The 24,519-nt window shown below is 47.6% G+C and overlaps 3 protein-coding genes and 1 pseudogene across 9 annotated transcripts; 2 read left to right on the forward strand and 2 right to left on the reverse strand.

Annotated features, from left to right (window-relative positions):
- Positions 1-1,451: 1,451 nt before the first annotated feature.
- LOC103636258 (2-methoxy-6-polyprenyl-1,4-benzoquinol methylase, mitochondrial) lies at positions 1,452-5,951 on the forward strand. Of its 2 annotated transcripts, none has more exons than XM_008658618.3 (9): positions 1,452-1,855; positions 3,648-3,799; positions 3,868-3,994; positions 4,072-4,133; positions 4,545-4,700; positions 4,787-4,931; positions 5,207-5,278; positions 5,357-5,465; positions 5,671-5,951. In XM_008658618.3, the coding sequence occupies exons 2-9, from the start codon at positions 3,664-3,666 to the stop codon at positions 5,770-5,772; spliced, it is 909 nt and encodes a 302-aa protein (XP_008656840.1). In that variant the 5' UTR covers positions 1,452-1,855; positions 3,648-3,663; the 3' UTR covers positions 5,773-5,951. The 2 variants fall into 2 exon arrangements, with proteins under 2 accessions (XP_008656840.1, XP_020398352.1); XM_020542763.3 differs by having other exon boundaries at positions 1,576-1,744.
- Positions 5,777-8,943, reverse strand: LOC103636256 (protein NETWORKED 2A). Its single transcript, XM_008658617.4, has 2 exons — positions 8,411-8,943; positions 5,777-8,348 (listed from the first exon to the last, which is right to left on the reverse strand). Exons 1-2 carry the CDS (start codon positions 8,724-8,726, stop codon positions 6,025-6,027), a joined length of 2,640 nt encoding a protein of 879 aa, XP_008656839.1. The 5' UTR covers positions 8,727-8,943; the 3' UTR covers positions 5,777-6,024.
- Positions 8,944-9,809: 866 nt separating this feature from the next.
- Positions 9,810-13,759, forward strand: LOC100285575 (ABC-type transport system involved in resistance to organic solvents, periplasmic component). Of its 5 annotated transcripts, none has more exons than NM_001413614.1 (6): positions 9,955-10,201; positions 10,282-10,805; positions 11,281-11,610; positions 12,302-12,417; positions 12,711-12,801; positions 12,900-13,759. In NM_001413614.1, the coding sequence occupies exons 2-6, from the start codon at positions 10,314-10,316 to the stop codon at positions 12,990-12,992; spliced, it is 1,122 nt and encodes a 373-aa protein (NP_001400543.1). In that variant the 5' UTR covers positions 9,955-10,201; positions 10,282-10,313; the 3' UTR covers positions 12,993-13,759. The 5 variants fall into 5 exon arrangements, 3 of the variants coding, with proteins under 3 accessions (NP_001400543.1, NP_001400542.1, NP_001151938.2); NM_001413613.1 differs by having other exon boundaries at positions 9,955-10,141; XR_004851798.1 differs by having other exon boundaries at positions 9,963-10,141; positions 12,491-12,801; positions 12,900-13,355.
- A 2,182-nt stretch (positions 13,760-15,941) lies between these two features.
- LOC100381965 (LOC103650684-like pseudogene) lies at positions 15,942-23,810 on the reverse strand (annotated as a pseudogene). The gene is made up of 4 exons (NR_159435.1): positions 22,865-23,810; positions 22,719-22,781; positions 22,567-22,635; positions 15,942-16,334 (listed from the first exon to the last, which is right to left on the reverse strand). The product of NR_159435.1 is annotated as a protein-like pseudogene (transcript).
- Positions 23,811-24,519: the final 709 nt, after the last annotated feature.

A 24,519-nucleotide genomic window follows, 5' to 3' on the forward strand; every position in this document is an offset into this window, starting at 1 on the left:
CGAAGGAAAAGCGTCCAAAGAGGCTAGAGTGGACGAAGGGTAAAATGGTCATGGATGCAGCAATGGCGAGGTTCGAGGGTAAAATGGGGCATCCATTTAAGCGCCATCATTGGTGGCAAGTTGTTCGCCACGAGCCCAAGTGGTCAGCAAAGCATGGTCTTGGTAGTGGATCTGATTCGACTGCGAATAAGAGAACCCGACTCGGAGTCTCTGGTGAATATAGTTCTGGAGGCACTGAAGACACCGAGGAGGAAGTGCCCCGACCAGTGGGGCGTGATAGGGCAAAGGCGGCTGCGCGAAAGACAAAGACGAAGGGGAAAGGGAAGGAAGCCACGAGCAGCGAATCAACAAGTGAAGCATTCAAAATGAAGAACTTGTGGGGTGGATTAGTGAAGGCCAAGCTTTTGAAGCAATGGAACATCCTAAAGGGCCGATCAACTAGAGATATGGACCCGGCTGAAAGACGTACCCATGGCAGGGTCGTAAAGATGGTCGAAAAAGAACTTGGTCTGCTAGATGACGAAGAAGAGGAACCGGAAGCGGAACGTGAAGAGGAGGAAGATGAGGATGAGATCGAGGAGTCCGATTAGAGTTATGTAATTTTATTTTAATTATCATGTCATTTTATTTTAATTATTATGTACTTTGTAATTTTTAATTCAATAAAAAATATTATGTTGTGTGTTTTCTGAGCGTTGAAATAAATCCGCGTGAATTACTTAATTCTGAAATAGAAAAGCTGACGTGGCTATAGCCTGCTGCAGCCTGTGCACTGGAGCAGCAGGGGCGAGAGTGGAGGCGAGAGCTGACGTGGCAGGGGCGAGAGGGAGGCGGTGCACTGGACTCAGCCTTAGTAATTTCTAAAAGTGATGTTCTGTTCTTTATCATCATACTCAGTCACTGTTATAGAACATCTTTGGTGATAAAAAAAGACAGATGTCCAGTCAGTTCTTTACGTGGAAAGAGACCATTTGGGCTCTTGGTTTTTAGGATTTGATAGCGAAGTGCTGTCTTATAATTGCATTAGTCGATTATGGAGATCGGTTGGCTTTGTATGTATGTAGTTCCTGGTGATCCTTAATGGTTTCAATAAAATAAAACGGTTCATATCATTTGAGCAGTAGTTATTCCTTCTGGATTCTTCATCACCAGCTCGATAGTTGATCTTACAACAATTGGTCTTAATTATATAGATATAGAAGGTCACTCAATTCTACAAGGTCAGCAACTCACCATTCATCTTAGAAGCGCAAGTTTTGCTCTGGCATATTTTTTAGTAATATTTTTTTAGTAATATCTGGCATTTGGGTTCTGTTGCTTTCTTTTATTGCAAAAATCTCTCCGATCCTAGTCTTTCAGAGTTGTGCCTCGTCCAAACACAGTCAGCGAAGGGTATGGTCGGGTGTGTGTGGATCGAGATTTGTGGTTGAAGACACACCAAGGCAGTACCAGAAATCACGGGTAACTTGGGATCTGAATATGAGATGGCGTTTCCATGGCCCATCTAGCATATTAGGCCCATCTAGCCTCCCACGCCTTCAGGCTCAAGCGCAGTGCAGGCTGCTGATACGCTCCGACCACAGCCGTCCTCCGCCAGGCACCCAGGCCGCCTCCGCCTCCCTCGCCATCGCCAGTCGCTCGCCGCCTTGTCCTGCTCCCTCGCCTCTCCTGCTCGGTGCTCGCCAGTCGCCCCCGCTCCCTGGGCACCCGCGTCCCTTGGCTCACCCGACGCCGCCGGCCCACGGTTGGCCTGGCCCCCTCCCCCCTCGCCTGCTCTGCTGCGGCGCTGCTCGCCCGTCGCCCCGCTTCCCTGGCTCACTCCCTCTTTTCGGTCTCTGTCACCCTTCTCACGGAGGTATGTATTCTGCATTTCGCATTGTTCATTGGGAGGCACATTTTGCATGTGATAAGCTGCGTATGCCACTAAATAAGTTACTCCCAATCTGCTAAAATCCTGTAAAAAGGTAAAAATCAATGTTGCTATGTGGTGAGAGAATCTGATATTTGCCATCACCACTAAACATGTTCATAAAATTGACATCATGCCCACATTTTATAGACACAGATGGAACCACAATTCATAGGCATAGGGGTAATTGTAACAAGCAGGCAACATTTCAAGTGGCAAAATTCCAATTATTTCGCTATGTGGGATTAGAGTATATTAGACAACTCTTAATATGGTTGGTTTAGGATTGATTGTAATACCGGGATAACCTTCCTTATCTCTAGTATAGGTTTCTTGCTCTCCAAGTCATGTTCTCCTATATATTCACCCTAGAGTCTCAATGCAACACATCACACACATTATAATTATACACATTCTCTCATTTCTCCATGGTATCATGAGTCTAGGTTCAAACCCTTGGTCTTCAGCTTCCGCTGCTACCACACCGTCTCTGGGGAGATCGATCTCTAAAGGGGGAAATGCCCTCGAAGGATGCGCCACGGGCGCATGTCGCCCTCGTAGTTAGGATGCACGGTGGATCCATGTGATCATGCTGTTTGTCATCGTCGCTTGTCGTCATCAGCAAGCTACAACATATCGAAGTATGCATCCTCGCTCGTCGCCCATCGTCCAAACCGCCCCTGGATTCACACACTTGGAGTCTCTCCGCACGTTGTCGTGGTGACAGGCGCGGTTAGGCTACCTCTTCCTCGTCGCTTGAGTCATGCGCTGCCATGGTGGCAGCCGTGACATAGTCGTCGAGGTACCGACCAGGGGCTTCTCCACCAAAGTCGGCGGCCCGGATCTGTGCCGCCCCTCCGCCGGCTATGCCGCCCATCGGGCCCGTGACGGACTTGGTGGCCCGTCTACGTTCGCTCGAGGCGTGGCACCGGCGGCAACCCTGCTTAAGGGACACGGCCCCGTGCAAAAGGAGTCGCGGCTCAGAGGCCCCGAGCGACGCCAGTGCGCTCGTGTGGCTATGGCGGTTCCCGCACGCTCGCGTGGTCGTGGCGGCGACGGATTGTGAGGGAGGCGGCTCTGCTCGCTCGTCCGCAGCCGGTGGCGGCAGTAGCTGTGACCCCAGTCCTCTCCGGACTCCAGCACTTACTGCCGCTTTTTGGAACCCTGCATTTGGAATACCCAGCACTAAAATCCTAGGCCTGCAACTGGCTGCGGGGCGACCGGTCGTTTGGAGTCTTCAACTAGCTACTAATTGTAAATTAGTCCGGTCGATTGGAGTCTTCAACTATCCACCAATTTTAAATTCAATCTATAAGTTAATTGTAATTTCCCATTCCCATGTATTATCAATTGGAATACCCGAATGCTTTTGAACTGCGACTGTGATTTGGCGTCATCTCTCCGGCTCTGTTTGATTCAGCTGTAGATTTCTGAAAAATCTGATTCTAGTTGTGAGCTGTAAGAAAGTTGTTGTGAGTTGATGATTATGAAAAAACTAAAATTTATTTGGTTGACACAACTGTCCATTATATATTGTATAAGATAACGACAAATTGTAACATGGATTACAGGAATCTGGAAAATCTGAGGTAGAAGGTGATTCTGAATTGAACTAGAGAAATCTACAGATTTTCGAGAATCTATTTTGTTGTTGTACTCGTTTGGTTGGGATTCTATATTTTAGGCAGCGAATCTAGTTCAGAAAGCTGAATCAAACACACCCTCAATATCACCACAGGAACAAAGGATCAGAAATGGCTATGCAGGCCACAAGGAGGCTAGCGTCTTTGAGCCTCCAACGACGCCTACTCCTTCTCTCTCAGACCGAGGCCCCAAGCATCCCAACCGCGGCGGCGGCGGCCTTCCTCCACTCCCATGCCACCAGCTTCGGTACACATTCCCTGTATTTTCCTTGTTTTTTCTGCTTATATAGATCCTAAAATCTCGTAGTTCACCAGGGTACAAGCAGATTCGCGAAGAGGATAAGAGCAAATTGGTTGGCAACGTGTTCAGCAGTGTGGCTTCCAGCTACGACCTCATGAACGATCTCATGAGTGTCGGCCTGCATAGGCTGTGGAAGGACAGGTTGCTGCTGCTTACCCTTTCCATTTCTTTTATGGATATCTTCCTTTATCACTTAACCTCTTATTCTTTTCTTTCAGGCTTATTTCCAAGCTGAACCCCTTTCCGGCAATGAAGCATCTCGATGTGGCTGGTGGAACAGGTAATATCTATCCCCTTCTCTCATTGCTTTCAGATGCACCATAGAAATAACAAATACACTTTTTTACTAGTATCATAAACATTATTAATTCTATCTTGATAAAAATGAGTATATGTTGTTTGTTAGTCCTTTCGGGAGGCCTGCATTATTTTTGTACAAATGTTAATCGATGCTACCATAGTCCTTTCAGTTGCTACCATGTACTCCCTCCATTCTTTTTTATATGTCACGTTTTAGTTCAAAAATGAACTAACGGCTGACAAATATTTGAGAGCGGAGGTAGTATTTTGTTTATGCTTCTTGTTTTTTGCTCTCTGTTGAAAGGTTGTATTGCCAGGAGTTTTTGTACTGGCAAAAATTTGTAGTAGGAAAAAAATTCGTTGACTGTTCATGTCATTGTTTTGACTTCAGGTGATGTTGCTTTTCGTGTACTGGAAAGAATTAAGAGTGTGAGTCACAGAGCTATGCAGGGTACACTTACTGAAACCGAAGAAGACACCCACATTTATGTCTGTGACATTAATCCAAATATGCTAAATGTTGGGAAAAAGCGTGCTGCAGAAAGAGGTGTCAAGCATGAAATTCCTAATATATTTTTGGTCTCTATCTCAACTGTGGGTGATGTTGTTCAACAGTTGAGTTTTTATTTTCAGGTTATAGCGAAGAGCATTGTCTTAGCTGGATACAAGGAGACGCAGAAGCTCTGAGTTTTGAGGATGGATCTATGGATGGTTACACTATTGCATTTGGGATCAGAAATGTGACGCACATTGAGAAAGCTCTATCAGAAGCTTACAGGTTGGCTAATTTAGAAACCTAACAATTATTATTGCTCATGTTTCATTTATTACTGTTTGAACTTCAGTGTCTGTGTCTGTTCTTCATGATTAAGTTTTTTTTGTCTTCATGTGCAGTTTCATGGTTTAAGCTTTTTTTTAATATTCTACCATGTTTGTTTATTTGATGGTCCTGAAATCTCATTACTGTCATATCAATTGGCATATTTCAGAATCTTTTTGCTTAGTTGATGGTTCTAAAATGTTATTGCTGTCACATCAATTGTCTTGCTTCAGGGTTCTAAAGCGAGGGGGGAGGTTCCTATGCTTGGAGTTGAGTCATGTGGATGTCCCTGTTTTTAAAGAGATGTAAGTTTCGTCAATCATGTTTATTCGTCAATCTTTGACTGTTCTCTTTCAAAATTCCTGCCCTTCTTATTTTTTCAGTTATGATGTTTACTCGTTTTCTGTGATTCCGACTATTGGAGAGCTGGTTGCTGGTGATCGGCAGTCGTACCAATACTTGGTTGAGAGCATCCGTCGGTTTCCAAATCAGGTAATGGTGCTGTGAATTAGTAGCACTTTTGTTATCGACAAGCATGAACATATGATTACATTCTTTGTGGCATTTTCTGCCCCACCCATCATCTCATCTTGGGGTTTATGCAAATCATCTCGCAAAACATGCATATATATTCTTTCGGGGGTGGGTTAGATAGAAGACGGGTAACATACTAACCAGACCCTGTGAACCTTGGCAGGAAAAGTTTGCTCAGATGATTCAGGAAGCCGGATTCCAGAGGGTGGAATATGAGAACCTCGTGGGTGGTGTAGTTGCCATTCATTCTGGACTGAAACTGTAGAGCTGAATACGGATGGATGTTTTTTATCATTCATGCGTGCACCGCACCTTCTAAAAACAATAAATTCTACAATAAGCAGTACTCCTGCAATATATTTTGTTAATGTTGTTTTTGAAATGAATTCTATAACATCAAACTGATTTTATTACATATCTCCTGCAATATATTTTGATAAAGAATTCATTTGAACAATCCACCAAGGCAAAGATGTATGTATCTATCTATTCGGAGGGCAAGAACATGCTTTGCTTGCTACCTTGGCAGCTTGGCCAGAAACCTCATGTCCACCGGCTGCTTCGGGAGCACTGGCGTGACACGGGCCAGCAGAGACGTCTTCTTGGGCTTGGCCGGGGTGGGCTTGGCCGGGAAGAGGAACGACTGCAACGGAACATTGGACTTGTTGGAAGGTACGAGCCCCAGGTTGCTACTGCTGCCACCATGGGCAGGCGAGCTGGAGTCGCCGCCGCCGTCGTCCCCTGCTTGCTGTGGCGGCAGGCTGACGCTCTTGTGCAGCTTGGCCAGCGCCTGCTCCACCTCCGCATGGAGACCCTTGATGTGGTCCAGCCCCGCCTGCAGCTCGTCCGACACCCTGTTGTTCTCCTGCTGCATGTTGAGGATCTCCCCCTGGAACTTGGCGGCCTGGTATTGGTCGTCCAGCGCCGCCGTGATCTCCTCCTGTATGTCGCACAGCGACGCGAACCTGCACTGCAGCTCCCCCCGCAGCATCGCGTTCTGCTCCGACCACACCTGCAGCTCCGTCTTGAAGGCCCTCAGCTGCTTCTCCGTCGTCCCGTCCTGCTTGCCGCCGTCTTGGTCCTTGATGAGGTGCTGCAAGCCGTCGTGCTTGCTCTGGAACTCCTGCACCCGCTGTAGCGACGAGCTGAACTTCATCAGCAGCTCCAGGTTGTTGTCCAAGAGCGTGTCTATGTCCCTTCTGAACTTGTCTTGGAGAGGTGAGGCGTTCTCAGCGATGGTCGACAGCGTCGGGCCCTTGAGCAGGCTAATGGAGGCGTCACTTGAAATGGAAGGTCTCCTCCTGTGACCCCGGCGAGAGCAGGAGCAGCTCGTGATTTGTTCTCGGAGTGCCCGGATTTCATTCAGGCAATCCTGGTTCTTTTGCTCCATCTCTGCAAGCTTTCTCTTGGCGTCCTCAAGCAGTGAGGTCCCATGATCGTCACATGAAATTTTGTCTTGGGCAACGTCGAGCTGTTGCTCCATCTCCATGCATGATGATGATTCACTTTTGGCTGCCACGAGTGCATTGTCTGCCTCTGCATGGGGTTGTTCAGCAATCTCCTCCATAGACGACTCCGGCACGTCATGGGACGTGTGTGCAGAATCGCAAACTGGCGATAGCAGCAACTCCGACACGTCATGGAACCTGCTTATCGCTTCTACGAAATTGGAACGGATTGTGCTCTCGTCTTTGTGGAAGGAGCTTTCGAGAGCCTGAGCCCTGACAAGCTCCTCTTCTGCTTGCCTGATAAGCTTCTCGGTCAGTTCATCTGCTGATCCATCCTCCAGGCTTTGCAGGGAACTCTCCAGCTCCTTGTTTTCCTGACAAAGCCGGTCTATCTGAGAGGTTTGTGATGAAACCATGAGCTCCAAGTCAACGACCGTGTTGACGACTTCATCGATCCTCTCTGTGACTTGTGCGATGGAGATGTCGCAGCCCCTCTCAAAGTGTTCCTTGATCTTGTCAGCTACTATGTCTACCGCAACTTCTTGTTTGACATGGACACTTTCCATCGTCTCCTCCGGGCAGTGGTTCTTTCGAGTGTTTCTCTCCTCCTCCAGAGAAACAGCTGGTAGAGATCTGCCATGCTTGTTCATTATAGCCTCGAACTTGTCTCTTAGAACCCTGACCCTTTCCGATTCTCCCACCGCGCGCTGCGCAGATGCCTTGCGCTGCTCCTGCAGCCTGACGATAGTGTCTTCACAGGACTTGAGGGCAGTCGCTGTCATCAGGGCTCTGGCCTCGTCATCCTCGATCACGGCGCTTTCATCAAACTTATCTTGGAAGTGGCAAGCCTGTTCCTGCATGTCGTTGATCTCCTTCTCAAGGTCCCAGTACTTTGCGATGCCACTCTCGTAGGAGCTTTTGATAAATTCTTTCTCAGTCTGCATGACCAGTATAGCTTTCTGTAGCCTGCTGATCTCTTCCCGTGCATTCTCCTTACTGACTGCCACCAGAGGAGTGGTCTTTTCTCCTCCATCGTCCATGGACCGCCCAGGATTCTTCTTATTCTTCTTCATCATCAACCCATCGACAGTTGACTTGTGGATTTTGCGTGGATCCACTGGGGTGAACGCCTTTGGGATGTTGTCCTCCTCCTCTTCCAGCATTGCATACTGGACTTGGTCAGGAAAGGCAGTGGCAATGGTGTGGTTTGCTTTGTGTAGCTCCCCTGACATGATGTCATACCGGTCAGCCAGAGCCTTGTATGCACGGTATACTTCTTCCACCTGAGTGATCACCTCAGGTCGCCTCTTGTAGTACATCTCTGCCCTCTTCGAGAAGGAATCAGCCTCCTCCCCAAGGAGCAAGAGCATGCACTTCACCCTGTGTTCCATATCTGCGAATTCAAGGACGAATCACACAGCGCACATTAAAAATCATGCATGAATCATTCATTACCTTGGAGGTGGTTGTCGAGCCATTTTGACTGTTTGCTGCGGATGTGGCTTGCCCACCACCATGAATATGCATTGCTCGCTGCCCGCTGCAGCATCTCTTCCTCCTCCTCCTCCTCCTTCTCTTCCTCCTCCTTGTCCAAGATCCAATCTAGTGGCACCAATCTTTTCTTGGCATGATGATTATCATGCGAGAGAACAGAGGCTCGAGCATGAAAGGAGGAGGGGGGTCGTGAGGCTGATAGCCAAGTCCTTTCAAAAATAGCAAAAGATGGTGAGAGGAGGAGAACACAAACACAGCAGCAGAAGCACAAACTCATACATCAGGACATTCCTTCCCACACCTCTTCAAGTTGAAGACACATTTGTTGCCCTACGGATAAGAGCACTTTGCAAAAACACGGAGCTCACCAACAAGTACTAGCTCTCCGTTCGCCGTTGACTTTTTTCTCTAAATCTTTGACTACTCATTTTATTTTCAAAAGATGTAGTAACTTATCATTTATTTTGTTGTTGTGATTTATTTTATCACTTAAGATTATTTGAAAGTGACTTCAAATTTTAAACGCATCTAGTCCAAATAAGAGCGAGAAACTCATCATTATTAGCAACAGTGAAGATTGATATATTCTAGTAGAAGATGAGTTCACGTCGTTGTTAAAGTCTATAGATGTCGTAGTGCAGATCAACTTAGCGAGCGATACCTTAAAACCTGATTCACCCTAAACTACAAGTTCTTTAGTGGACCGAGACACTACCCCCCCCCCCCCCCTTTTGGTTCTTGAAATGTTGTGGTGGTTAGATTGGATCAAACTATCAAAGTTAAGGCCATATTAAAAGTAGAAGTTTTATTTTACTTATGTTACTCACTTTTTTTGGTCACCTTACATCAACAATCTCGATCTCTTCTCTACTATATAGCACCGATTTCTATGGTTTCACGGTAAAAATAGAAATGTAAACGAGAACAGACCGACAAATAGGAACGCTGGACACGGACGACACAAATGCGAAGGAATAACATTATGACGGAAATTTTAGTTACCTAAGAGCATCTCAAAAATCTTTCTAAATTTCACTCTCTAAATTAAAATTTGGAGAGTTATTTGTATAAAAACTACTTTGTATATCTTTATAATCTTTGATAGCTTTTCTATATGTTGTTTATATTCTACAGAGTCATTCATGTTTTTATATCTTTGGTTAGCGAGAAACCTATAATAGAAGATAACTATATTTGAATAACCATTTGAATAAATCGTCACAGAGTAGTTTTTTCAAAAAGTCCCTATCTATATCGATTAGGAAGAATATTCAAAAAGGTCCCTATTTATATGATTAGGAAGAATATAGAGAATTTGTTGGAGTTACTCTAATATTAGACATAGGTTTATAGAACAAAAGTCTACCCATTAAAAAATATTTCTAAATATAAATTTAAAATAATTATTCTTTAAATGATAGAAGATAAAGTTTGAATTTTAAAATACGTAACGGAGGGAGAGGGAGTAGCACTCTGTAATTATCCGTGAAAAAAAAGAAGGAAGCAAAACGAACATGTGGGGAAAAAACTTGGATTGAGTAGGGTGGGTTGGTCGGAAGTCCGACGGACGGGACGGGACGCGAGACGGTGCCGCACCGCCCGCCCGTTTTCTTCCTCAGCGCCGGCACGGCGGCACATCCACTCCACCGCAACTGAGCCATCTCTTCTCCTTCCTCCTCCGCGCTTCTGAATGTGAGGAGGCTTACAACGCCCGGTCCCCCCTAAATCCAAATCCAGCTTCCGCTTTGCAGGGCACGACCCCCTTCGCAACTGACTGAGTCCAAATCCAAATCCAGTTACCCCACTCAACCTCTTTTGATTTGATTTCGCAGGATCCATCCGAGAACAAGCAGCCACTTCTCCGATGCCGTCCTCAATGGCCAAATCCCTCCTCCTCCCTCCCCAGTTCGTCTCCGTCTCACCCCGCCACCCCCACCGCGCCGGATTCCCCGTCCTCAAGCCCCGCCGCGCCTCGCTGCTGGCAGCCACCGGTGGAGACGTCACGCCCGCGCCGGACGCCGACAACGGCTCCAACACCAACCCTCTCGTCGAGGTGCCCCGCGCGCTCTGGCGCCGCACCCTGCAGCCTCTCGGCGACTATGGCTTCGGCAAGCGCAGCGTCTGGGAGGGCGGCGTCGGTCTCTTCATGGTCTCCGGGGCCGCCCTCCTCGCCCTCGCCCTCGCATGGCTTAGGGGATTCCAGCTCCGCTCCCGCTTCCGCAAGTACAACACCGTCTTCGAGTTCACGCAGGCGTGTGGCATCTGCGTCGGCACGCCCGTCCGGATACGAGGGGTCACCGTCGGCTCCGTCGTCCGCGTCGACTCCTCCCTCAGGAGCGTCGATGCCACCGTTGAGGTCACCATTACACACTCCCTCTCTGTCATAGCTCGCTCACTCATTCATTAACCATCAATTCCCGTGATACTAGTACTCCTTGCATGCCTGACTAACCACAACTCGATATATCCAACCTACATTCCTTTCCTGTTCCTCAAATTGTTAATTGCATTGCCTCAGTGCTTACTCTCCGACCCAAACCTTCTTCTGATTGATAGAGGTATTTCCTCTAGTCCAACCAACTCTTCACTCACCTCTCTCCTTATTGATGATGATAACACGCAACTATCACTCCATTTCTACCATCCATATGTTCATCTATTTATAACCATCACATATCCATATTAGTCTTAAGTTTCTGCAGAGGCAGGTCTGCGTTCCTATTTCACATTACTAGCGTTTGCTAGTGATTTGGTACCCATACTTCTTTTTATTAACTTCTTCCATATTGTCTGTGTTATTGTGTTTCTAAATCTCTTTTCTTCTGTTGCAGGTTGGAGATGATAAGATCATCATACCACGGAATTCAGTGGTCGAGGTTAATCAGTCGGGTCTTCTAATGGAGACACTCATTGATATCACACCCAAGGATCCACTCCCTGCACCTTCAGTAGGACCACTTGACCCAGACTGCACCAAAGAAGGTTTGATTCTCTGTGACAAAGAGAGGATGAAAGGACAGCAAGGTGTAAGCTTAGATGCATTGGTGGGAATATTTACCCGACTAGGTAGAGACATGGAGGAGATTGGCGTTAGCAAAAGCTATAAGTTGGCTGAAAAGGTTGCATCTATAATGGAAGAGGCACAACCTCTTCTTACACGGGTACATTCCTTCTTCCAACTTTTTTCTCTAATTGTTTGCAAAATTATAATTTAGTTACCTTGTTGGAATGCATGTGCAACCAGATTCTTTCAGCCAGTACCGCTAAGTAAGGTTGCGTGTTTCAAATGCCTTGTATTCCCTATCACGAGGGCTTTATCAGCCACTCATTCTGCATAGCCGCGCAACTTTTCCTAACATGCCAACATGTGCCAAGGTTCAAAACATTCTCTAGTTAATTATTTATCAAGATAGATTTCCAGTTCAACTTGTTTGCCTTGGCACACTACTAGATATTCCAAATACCAGCATGCTACCTCTGCAATCAGCAATGGCTCATACCTTAGTCTTAGTGATTGCTGAAATGTTGTAGAACAGATCCACTATGCAACATATGTTCCCCGCATGTTTATCTGTCTCTGCTTTTATGAGTAATGGTCAGGAGGAGGGGATCTCCACTTAGTTGGAGCGTGGTGTTAGGTTCTTCTTCCTCTTTTGTGTGTGTGGAGATGTTTGGTTATCCTTCCTTCAATGTTGCATGTGTTTGGAAATGAAAACAATCGATGAAGTGTGATTTTTCCTCCAGATAGCATGTGTATTTATTCTGTTTGCAAAATATGGTTACAATTGTGTTGGAAGATACTTGTACTGTTGAATGTGATGTACATGAAATTAAACGGTAGCTGTGGAACAGATTGAGGATTTAGCTGAAGAAATGCAACCTTTGCTCTCTGAAGTCCGTGATAGTGATCTGCTGAAGGATGTGGAGACTATAGCTAAAGGCCTGGCCGACGCGTCTGTTGACCTAAGGTACCGCTGGAATGCACTACGATGTACCGGATAATCTTTATACATGAAGCATATTATTTTTTTCTCTCCTTAGGTGGAACACTTACACATGCAGTGGATAGTGAGGTTTGTCAGTATCCAGGGGAACTGGCAATATTTGATGATTCCTATTTATTTGTCTGCACAGCAGAACAACTCCTACTGTGCTGTAACGAGTGCATTATAGTGATAGGATAAGTGCAGAATTTTACTTGCCATTAGTGAGTAATTAATGTTGTTCTAGGCCCTTAGTTTGTCCTTATGCTGGCTTGCAGAAGGCTGAAGTCGTCCATGCTCACCCCAGAGAACACGGATCTTATTAAGCAGTCTATTTTCACCCTTATATTTACCCTGAAGAACATTGAGGTCTGTCTTTTTTTTTCACTTACCCACATCATTGCACAGTATCTGTTTATGGAACTGAACGACATGGCCTTACCTTGGTTAAATTTTAACTAATTCAGAGTATCAGCTCGGACATCTCTGGGTTCACGGGTGATGAGACGACAAGGCAGAACATCAAGCTTCTGATCAAGTCTCTCAGCAGGCTATTATGATTGTTTTTCAATGTGCAGAACAGAATGATGGATTGCTTTGCTTTGCTTTGCTTTGTTTGAGACAGGAATTGATGCTGGTAGAGTAGGGTGACTGTGTGTGTCTTGGTGGCACAGAGGTGTAGGAAGAGTAGCAGCTAATTAATGTTCCACAAGGTTTTGGTTATTCTGGTAACAAGTTTTTTTTTCTTTTTTCTTTTTTTTTAAAAAAAAAACTCGGATCAGTATTGAGCTGTTGTAGGTCATATAGTAGGCCCATTTTTCATCAGCTGATGGATCGCCCTTGTTGGCTGCCTGAGCAAATGCGCAACTGATTGTTTCTGTTGTGGATTGGTGCAACTTGCAAATGATTGAAGCTTATGACGAGGCCGTGGGGATGGTGTAGGCGATCGATCTTAAACGCCGAAGCATGCACAGATGCAGGAGTGGAAGCAGCCGAGCTGGAATGATGATGAAGTGCAGGGGTAGACATTTTAAAACCGAAACCTGAATTCGAATAGACCGAATTATCGATCTATTCTGTTTTTCGGGTTCGATTCATATATATATGCTATATTTTAGGATATGGGTTCAGTTCCTAACCTTTAAAATCCGAATAACCCGAAATATAAAAAAAGCTTTTAATATGTGATGGTATTATTATGTGATTTATGAACTTATTAACTAAAAATCATGATATCATATGTATATATGTATGTTATTTTTTTAGTCACTTGTTGTAATAATAGTACTTTCAATTAATTAATTATTGTATATATTATAATAAAAGATAATAGTCTCTACTATTCGGGTCTATTCAATGAACCGAATAGACCGAACTAAAATTGTGAATCTATTCGGATTTGGTTTCTAAAATTATTTTAAAATTTTTGGTTCTTATTTTTTGAACCTAAAATTTCATAAACCCGAATAAATTTCACAAACTTGAATAGACCGAACCGAATTACCCCTAATAGACGATCTAGCTCTAATGAAGTGGTCATCTGGATCTAATGCATGGTCTACTGTTTCTTGCATCCTGGACTCGACAGATAGAAGATTAGATGGACAAGATCACAAGACAAGATCCGCAGTTCCGCACAATGCAATGTAGGGTCCCCAAATCAATATATTCCACCCTACACAATTACAAACCGATTTTTTTGCAATTTAGTTTTTTTCGAAACAATTTCATGTTTGAACATTTAAATGACTTAATGTCATTTTTAAACCTTTTACTTGGCGCCATGGCTCATGGCGCTGAGGTAACACGTCTTGTCGCTATGGCTTATGACGCCGAGGTATTTGGTGAGTTGGCAACTATGTAAGCTGATGTGGCCTAGCTCGGCGCCACGATCTCTGGCGCCGAGCTAGGAGATGACGTTGGTCGTGTGATATCTGGCGCCACGATCTCTGGCGAGATGACGTTGGCCGTGTGATGGCCGTTGGCCCCTACGCGGGAGCGCACACACATTAAGTCAGTGCTGCGGCCGTTGATTCCTTAAATCCTCGACTAGAATAGTACTACTCCGTGTTGTACAGTAGTAGTGGCACGTTCCTCCACGGTTTGACGCCAGACCAGGTGTCGGCAGAGAACAACATACAGTAGCCACTAGTGCAGTCTACAGCTAGACATTGTGTAGGTTTGGCCTTTCAACTCTAGTCTAGTGTGTGGGCGTTGTGCAGCGCACGTCGTCGCGGCCCTCGCGGGACCGCCTCCGCCTCTCCCGGGTAGGCCGAGGTCGTCCGCCCGCCTCTCAGACTGCTTTCAACCCCTATCCTCCCCTTAGTGCATGTAGGGGCTACAGGGTGACGCTAAAGCGTACATCGCTTATCCCTAGCTCCTCCCTATCTGTGAAAAAATTGATAATAGTACACCGCTAGATGTAGCGGTACCACAACCGGCCCTGTTACCTCGGTTTCTGTGCATAGAAGTATTTATTAGTTGAGAAAAAAATTGATAATAGATGGTGAATAGGTATGGAAAATGGTATTTTATGATTATAGTGGAGTATAGGGAAAGGATTTAGGGGGAACCGCTGTACAGGGTGGAGATATAGGGGAAAAGAACGCTGACGTGACACGTGAGTGAGATATAGGGGGAGAAATTTAGGGGTAACCGCTGAACACAGGCTCTGGGACAGCTAGCGTCGTGTTGTCAGACTGTCTGCAACGGTTACCCTAAATTTTATCCCCTATATCATTTTTTTGTGTCACATCATCAACATTTCATCCCCTACTTTTTCATCTCCCGCAGCGGTTCTCTCTATATTCTCCCCCTATACCTCACTACAACTATAAAATATCACTATCCAAACCTACTCATCATTTATTACCATTTTTTCTTCACCTATTAAAAACTCACCGAACAAACAAACAGTGGGAGGGGACTCGCGGACTCACGCTATCTGCAGCGTGCTCCTGTTCCCTCCGGCTGCATAGAGGGACTTCCAGGGGGAAGCGCTGCGCGTGCAGGGGCGTCTCTGTAGCCCGCATGCAAGGGGAGGGGGAGGCTGCGCGGCTACCGCTGCGCTCAGCCTCAGAGCGGCAACGGTAGTGGCCGCCTCCGCCTCTCCCGGGTAGGCCGAGGTCGTCCGCCCGCCTCTCAGGCTCTGGGACAGCTAGCGTCGTGTTGTTAGAGCGACAGCGGTAGTGGCCGGCAGCAAGTAGGGGCCAATGACCATCACACGGCCGACGCCATCTCCTAGCTCGGCGCCACATACCGTGGCATCGAGGTAGGCCACATCAGCTGCCAGCGCGTACCTAGTTGTCAGCTCACCAGATACCTCGGCGCCATAGGCTATGATAGCGAGATATGTTACCTCAGCACCATGAGCCATGGAGCCGAATAAAGGGTCCAAAAATAACATTATATCATTTAGAGATCCAAACGTAAAATTGTTTCGAAAAAGGGCTAAATTGCAAAAAAAAAATCAGCAATTACAAACATACACGCCTTTGGTCAGTTACCATACATGCAAATGCAAGATCTCAATGAATGGTTCAGCAATACAAAATTGTAGAATTGTGTCTCTGTCCATAACACAGGATTATCCACAGTGACTCTCTTGGACAGTGACTAGTCTAACAAAGAATAAACAAACAAATTCAGAGGCATGTACATGCCCCCATCGATAATTTACATCATTCACATAGGTGGTGATTGGATGCCTGTCCGTGTAGCCGGGCTCATGTGAGCATGGCCCATCACGTACGGCCATTTCACGCGTATCCCTGCATGCAGGTAAAAGACTTTCACAAATACGTAACTTGCATCGATGCATGTATGCTCAACCATCTCCATGCGGGAAGGCATGTAGTAAGCCAGGCTACCACAGGACCTGCAACCAAACACACGCATAGCATCTGCAAAATTATAAACAAGAAATATTAGTAACCTCATAAGTACAGATAAGAGACTAGTGTTGTTGTTTAGGGTTTAGGGTTGTTGTTGTTGTAGTTATAGTTATTATTATTATTATTATTATTATTATTATTATTATTATTATTATTATTATAGTTATTATTATAGTTATTATTATTGTTATTATAGTTATTATTATTATTATTATAGTTATTATTATTATATGATTCAAAGTAGGGTCCTTTATACCTGAAAGAGGATGGCTGGGAAATGATTATTGGATTGATTATTGAGAGAGCCCAAGACTCAGTACATATAGGCAAGGATGTCCCAGAAATAGGAAAGTGCTAATCTAGAGAATCAGGAAAGTGCTAATCTAGGGACACCTTGCCAATCAGATCCAATACTACCAAAAAGGGGAGAGGGGCTGCAGCCGCCACTGCTCTAGGGTTGCAGCCGACCACCCTCCTGGGCCAACCGAACACCCTAAAGGCCCATGGGCCTATACAGTATGCTAACACGCCCCCGCAGTGTGAACGTCGGTGCTTAGCCACGGACATTCAGACTGGACCGAAATTCAGTGAACACCGAAGAAGGTAGCCCCTTCGTGAAGACGTCGGCGAACTGAGATGTCGTGGGAACATGGAGAACCCGCACGGCACCCATGGCGACCTTTTCACGGACGAAGTGAAGATCTATCTCGATGTGCTTCGTCCGTTGATGTTGTACCGGGTTGGATGACATGTAGACTGCGCTGACATTGTCACAGTAGACAATAGTGGCACTGCGAAGCGGGATGTGTAGCTCGTGGAGGAGCTGTCGTAGCCAAGAAGCCTCAGCAACACCATTGGCTACAGCGCGATACTCGGCCTCTGCACTGGAGCGAGAAACAGTATTTTGACGTTTGGAGGACCAGAAGACCAAGTTGTCGCCGAGGAACACAGCGTAGCCTGACGTGGACTTGCGCGTATCGGGACAGCCAGCCCAGTCAGCATCAGAGTAAACCACCAAGTCATCTTGAGTCGACGGTCGGAGATGAAGACCCAGGTGAAGAGTGCCCCGAACGTACCGAAGAATGCGCTTGAGAGCAGCCAGGTGAGGCTCTCGCGGGTCATGCATATGAAGGCAGACCTGCTGCACGGCGTAAGCAATGTCGGGCCGTGTGAAGGTCAAATACTGTAGGGCACCGGCAAGACTGCGGTAATCTGACGGGTCAGTGACTGGAGCGCCAGAGTCGGCAGAGATCTTGGGACTGGTGTCAACGGGCGTGGTACAAGGTTTGCATTCCGCCATGCCAGCACGGTCCAAGATATCCAACATATACTGCCGCTGAGAGAGAACCATACCATCAGAAGTGCGCTGGACCTGCATCCCCAAGAAGTGATGAAGTGCTCCCAAATCCTTCATAGCAAATTCCCGCTGGAGAGCCAGGATGACTTTCCGCAGTAGATGTGTCGAAGAGGCAGTGAGAACAATATCATCGACGTAAAGTAGTAGATAGGCAGTGTCTGAACCTTGGTGGAAGACGAACAACGAAGTATCTGACTTGGCTTCTACGAAGTTCAGGGATACCAGGTATGTGGCGAAGCGGCTGTACCAAGCACGAGGAGCCTGTTTTAACCCATATAGTGACTTGTTCAGACGGCAGACAAAGTCCGGGTGAGCAGGGTCCTCGAATCCGGAGGGTTGAGCAGCGAACACTGTCTCTGTCAGGGTGCCGTGTAGGAATGCATTCTTGACATCGAGCTGGTGAACAGGCCATTGACGGGAGAGCGCCAGAGAGAGTACTGTGCGAACAGTTGCAGGCTTGACGACGGGACTGAAGGTTTCGGCGAAGTCAATGCCAGGGCGCTGGGTGAAGCCCCGAAGTACCCAGCGAGCCTTGTAGCGTTCCAGGGAACCATCGGCATGAAACTTATGCTTGAAGATCCACTTCCCGGTGACAGTGTTGGCGTGACTGGGGCGAGGAACCAAGTCCCAAGTCTTGTTCTGAAGAAGCGCCGTATGTTCCTCCTCCATAGCGGCCCGCCAATTTGGATCGGCCAGGGCGCTGCGGAAGGTCTTCGGCACCGGAGATAAGGGCACAGCGTGGTAGAGGACCGGCACGCGGAAGCCGTCCTTGGCCCGGGTCACCATGCGATGATGGTTAACCGTGGGAGGAACGGCGACAGCACCTCGCGGTAGAGGGCCGGGTTGTGGAGCAGCCTGCCCGGCCGGAACTGGTTCAGGTGGTGCTGCGGTGGCCGGCACTGGGCGCCTGGAGTAGACACGCAGAACTGGATGTTGCGCGCTTGGTGGAGATGGTGCCGCGTGTGGCAACGCGGCAATGTCCTGTTGTCCCGCAGGCGTGGTCGCGCGTGGCGCGGTCTGTCCCGCAGGCGTGGCCGCGCGTGGCGCGGAGGCGGTCGGAGGCGGCACCCCGGTCGGTGAAGAGGGAGCCGCGCAGGGTGCAGTTCCCGTACGTGGAGGTACGTGGAACCCCGGGGGAACTGGAGGCGCAGGAAGAACAGCGCCACAGGAGCCTGGAGATCCTGCAGAAGACATGGTTGGCAGTCCTATAGGGGGGACTGTCAGGTTAGGGATTTCATCTAAAAAGGTGAAGTCCGCAGCTGCGGGCGGTGAGGGCTGCTCGGCGAAAGGGAAGGTGGACTCGTCGAAGATAACATGACGAGAGATGATGATTCTATTGGTGGTAGGGTCAAGACATCGGTATCCCTTATGGTGAGCAGAGTAGCCGATGAAGATGCAAAGAGCAGAACGGGGTGCAAGTTTGTGGGGGGCAGTGGCCGAGAGATTGGGGTAACACTTACAACCAAAAACGCGGAGATGATCGTAGGACGGCGCACTACCAAGAAGGGCAGAGTGCGGAGTCGAGAAATCGAGCGTCTTGGTTGGTAAGATGTTGAGGAGGAGAGTCGCAGTGTGCAACGCCTCGACCCAATATGAAGGGGGCATGCTCGCCTGAAACAGGAGAGAGCGGATGACATCGTTAGTGGTGCGAATAATTCGCTCAGCTTTACCATTCTGAGGAGACGTGTAGGGACACGACATGCGAAACAAGACGCCATGCGTGAGTAAAAAGGTGCGGGTGCTGGAGTTGTCAAATTCCTTGTCGTTGTCACTTTGGACGGCCTTAACGCGGTTGCCGAACTGGGTAGACACATAGGCAAAGAAGTTAGACAGAGTGGAAAAAGTGTCAGATTTCAGGCGTAAAGGAAATGTCCATAAGTAATGTGAACAATCGTCAAGAATAGCAAGATAATATTTGTAACCGGAGATACTAGGAATGGGTGATGTCCATAGGTCACAATGAATAAGATCAAAGTTATTTGACGCCCGAGATACTGAAGTACCAAAGGGAAGACGAACATGTCGTCCTAACTGACACGCATGACATATAGGATCCAAACTTTTATTACACGCCGGAATGGCAGAAGCTAGTTTGGAGAGGGCCTCGCGACCGGGATGGCCGAGGCGACGGTGCCATAGGTGGGATGGTGCAGCACTGGCGACAAGGGAGTGAGCGACGGGCAGCTGCAAGGGGTAGAGCGGACCGGAGCTATTGCACCTGATGATCACGTTCCGCGAGAGAAGATCCTTCACAGAACAACCATAGGGGTCAAATTCCACAGAGCAATGGTTATCGATAGTAAATTGTCGAACAGAAATAAGGTTCTTGATAAGAGGAGGTGAAACAAGAACATTATTTAAAATAAGAGGGCCAAGTTGCGCCTTGCCGGTGGCAGTGACGGGCAGGAGCGAACCATTACCGACAACAATTGATGTGGGAGAAGGAAATCGAGGAGGGGAGGAGTGAGAGAGGGTACCGTCATGAGAGGTCATGTGAGAGGAAGCACCGGTGTCAAGGTACCAGTCGTTGTTCACCGGTGGAGTGAGCGTCATGGTGCTGAATGTAGAGGCCAGCGAGTTTTGGTCCCAAACCGGAGTGCCAACCATAGGCTGGTACTGCAGCGGCGCCAGCGGCTGCGGCTGGAAGGCCTGCTGGACGGAGGGCGGGTAAGTCTGCTGAGGAAGATGCATCTGCTGGGCCAGCAGAGCTTGCTGCAGGGCCTGCTGTTGAGGGCCGGCGCGTCCCTGGGGAAGCGGGGACAGTGGAGGGGTCCGGGTGCCGGGCCACATTTGAATGGACCCGGTCCACGGATTGTAGACGGAGGGCCAGGTCGCGCCGGACCCAGCAGGAGCTCCAGGGGCGGAAGAGTGAGCTGAGGGAGCGCTGGGGCCTTGAGCAGGGGTGCTGCCAGCCCTGCGGTCCTTCTTCTTCTTGTGCTTTGGCTTGGGGCCGCCACCGCCGATCCGCGGAGAGCCACTGTTGGTCGCTGCAGGCTGGCGAGAAGAACCAGTGGCGACAAGAGCAGTGGAGGGGACAACAGGGTGGTGTACCATGTTGATTTCCTCGAGGAGGAGTTCGTTGCGGACGACGGCGAAGGAGGGGAACGGGCGCCCGCGCCGGAGATGGACGCCGATGTCCTTGTAGCGCTCGTTAAGCCCACGAAGCACGTTGAGGACCAAGGTGCGGTCAGTGACGTGTTCGTTGAGGTCAGCGAGGTCGTCGGCCATCTTCTTGAAGCGCTTGCAATACTCGGTGATGGAGAGGTCTCCTTGAGCAAAGGCGTGAAATTGAGCGTCGAGGTGGAGGGCGCGAGTCTCCTGGTTGCCAAGGAAGTGGTCCTCGATGGCGAGCCAGGCCTCACGGGCGGATGCGCGGTGGTCGATCACGGCGTCGGCGAGGTCAGCGGAGACAGTGCTGTAGAGCCATGACTTGACGACGGCGTCCATCCGAGTCCAGTCAGCGAGGGCTGAGATGGAGTCGCTGCGGACGTGGTCCAGAAGCGAGTACTTGGTGACGGCGAGGAGGAATTGCTCGCGCCAACGGGGGTAGTTGCCAGCGGTGTCGAGTACCGTCGGCACCAGGCTGCGTGCGTTCTGCACGGAGACTGCCTGGGCGTGGAGATTGAGGACAGCAGCGGCCTCGTGGAGAAGCATGGCGTGGGGGACGCTCATCTCGCCGTCCGCGCGTTGCTGGTCGGTGGGATCTGCGGCGGCGGCGGCGTCGGCCCGGGCCTTGGCCGCCCGAGCAAGGGCAGCGCGGACGCGCTCTGCGGCGGCGTCGCGCTCGTTGGAGGCGTTGGCGGCGTCCTGCTCGGCGGCCTGGGCGACGGCCAGGGCGGCCTTGCGGAGGGCGCGGCGAGCCTCGGCGTCGGGCTGTGGGGGTGGATCGTCGTCTTGGCGGTGGGGGTCGGCAGGATCGACGAGGGAGAGTGGAGGTGTCCCAACCATACCGGCGCGCAGGGAGGACGCGCAGAGGTGCAGCGGAAGAGTGAGAGGGGAAGGACTAGTCCCGGTCTCGTGATACCATGAAAGAGGATGGCTGGGAAATGATTATTGGATTGATTATTGAGAGAGCCCAAGACTCAGTACATGTAGGCAAGGATGTCCCAGAAATAGGAAAGTGCTAATCTAGAGAATCAGGAAAGTGCTAATCTAGGGACACCTTGCCAATCAGATCCAATACTACCAAAAAGGGGAGAGGGGCTGCAGCCGCCACTGCTCTAGGGTTGCAGCCGACCACCCTCCTGGGCCAACCGAACACCCTAAAGGCCCATGGGCCTATACAGTATGCTAACAATACCTTTCGCTCTAAAAATAATAGTGTGCAATATGTCAAGTAATAATACTTAAGGCTAACAGACAAATTCACATTGTTATAATGATGACAGTAACAATGGATTAGTTCAGAAGGACACACTTTTTCTTAGTTACGAGCAGAGGAACATCTTCAGGTTCTTCTGCAATAAACACATCCAAAAGCAGTGATTCTAAATTGGATCTTTATCCATAGAAATGTCATCGCGACCTTGTCATTGGACTCCTAGGTCATTTGATAACTGCAGTATCCCACAAGTTTCTCACTGTTACACTGGCTTAACGTGATGATAGGATAAACATGGAATTAAATTTGCTAAGAGGTTTCAAGTGCTTCAACATGTCCGTAGGAGTTATCCTATGTAAAGATGCATAACAGCATTGTTCCTACATTAAGGGACTGAATGAGCTAGGGCTAGTTACTTGTTGAGCTAAAAGTTTAGCTCAAAATAGCCAAAATTGGCTAGCTAGTTGGCTAACAGCTAGTTGAAGCACTTCATGTTTGGATGCACTAGAGCTAATTTTTAGCTAGCCAGTTGAGCTTTTTGAGATTGGGGAGAAAACCTTAACCTGTTGAGCTTTTGAGATGAGGCTTTCAAGCATCCGTTGGTAGATCTCTAGTTCCTCTGTCATCATTCTCTGTTCATACAGATTGTGTTAGTGCAAAGTGGAGTAGAACACTAGAATTATTAATAATCAATCAGCAATTGCCTCAGTCATACCTTCAAAAGAAAAGCAGCAGAATAGTATATGCTACCCTTGAATCTGTGTCATCCAGAAGGCCCCTGTTGGTTGAATGGAAGCATATCAAGCATTAGATTCACATTACAACTTAACCTACCAAGATAATGGAGTATAAGGACAATACCTGAAGAACCCCATTGCCTTCTACCTCCTTTAGTGCCTCCTGATCAGCTGTGCATTTACCAATCAAAAGTAAAAGAAGCGCTGCTCGAATATCTGATGTAGAACCAGGAAGGTTGCCTCTTCCTGTGCTACCAACAGCAATACCCAATGCAATGTCATCGCTGGCTGCCCCTTCAGGCTGTATCAATGGCCAGAAAAATAAAGAAGTTGGTACACGGGCTAAGCTGAATGGGAGCTATTGCAAGTCCTCTCAGTAGTGTTGCCATTGATGCTTCGCAGAATAAAGTGGGTTGACCAGATTGATCCATGCCCATATCTTGCAATGTCTCACTCTGGCAAAGATTCTTGTTTCCAACACTTTGGTGTGATGCAAGGGCATCCAAATGATTATCGATGTTCTTGGATGTACAACCAAAAAGTTGACCAAGGGACTGAAGGCCCCTGACATGCATCGCATTTGTGGATGGAATTCTCAGGCATAATTGAGGGAACAGCATATCACACATCTGAAAGAGGAAGGTGTGAATCACAGATAATCAATTTTAGGCTATCGGTGTAAATTTCAGTACCTCATTATGTAGGAGGTCCAGAATAATAAACCGATTTGAAGAAATTCAACCGATTCCAAACAATCTTTTCTAATTTTTAATCAATAATAAAGGAAAGTAATAGTATGTACATTATTAATTACTTTTGAATTCTGAGATTAAGAACATTGAAACTTGAAAAGCCTAATTCATCGAACTTTATCATAAAATCCTTTGTGATTGAACGATTGTTGCATGCAGTAAAACCTACTGAACAGAAAGAGGACTAACCCAAATATGTTTTTTAACACTAAAAGAAAGAAGGGTGTAGCCGATCCACTTTTTTGAAAACTTAAGTCACCTTTAACTTGTAAGGCAACTGATACCATACGTAAATGATGCTGACTTGTATGTATGCTTGATATGTGCACCGAAATTTTAAGACAATAAGGAATTTACCTTTAAGATGTTGATATGGTCCGTCTCATTGTCCTGAACCACAAGTAACAAAGAACTATTCATAATATCTATAACTGCAAAAGCTTTATCAAGACAATTCTTGCTATGATCAGAAGTTGTGTGGTCTTGCATATCACTGTCATCCAATAATAGTTTGCAACGCATAAGAAATTTGTCCAGCACATACAGGAATCCCAACCTAATGAAATTGTGCTTTGACTTTAGAAGTCCACAAAGCATACAAACAGGCAGAGAGACTTCTGAACATGATAGGTCTTGGCTACCGGCAACTCCAATTTCCTCTAGAAGCTTTTGGATTTTAGACCATATAGAACCATCTATTTCTTCAAGTTTTTTGAAAGGAGCAACTCAACTAACCAAATATAGCCATGGTGCCTATATGATGAAATCTGTGAGTGAAGAAGTGAACGCAAAGCTGCCTAGCAAAGCCTGGCTCTAAGCATCCGCACCATCATGCAACACATTCAGGAGGATGTCATCTTGTGGGGCTTGGCAGGAGCTAAAGATCTTAGGAGGATGTGGCCTTAGGCCTTTGGTGGGGCTGGGGTTTTTTGCACCCCCTTTGTATTGTTTTATGTTTTTCTTTCTTTTCTGGTTTTCTGTTATTGTCTAGGTCTTTTTGGCACCTTGTTTTGGGTCCATTTTAGAC

Source organism: Zea mays, chromosome 8 (assembly GCF_902167145.1).
Source record: "Zea mays cultivar B73 chromosome 8, Zm-B73-REFERENCE-NAM-5.0, whole genome shotgun sequence".
Lineage (NCBI taxonomy): Eukaryota > Viridiplantae > Streptophyta > Magnoliopsida > Poales > Poaceae > Zea > Zea mays.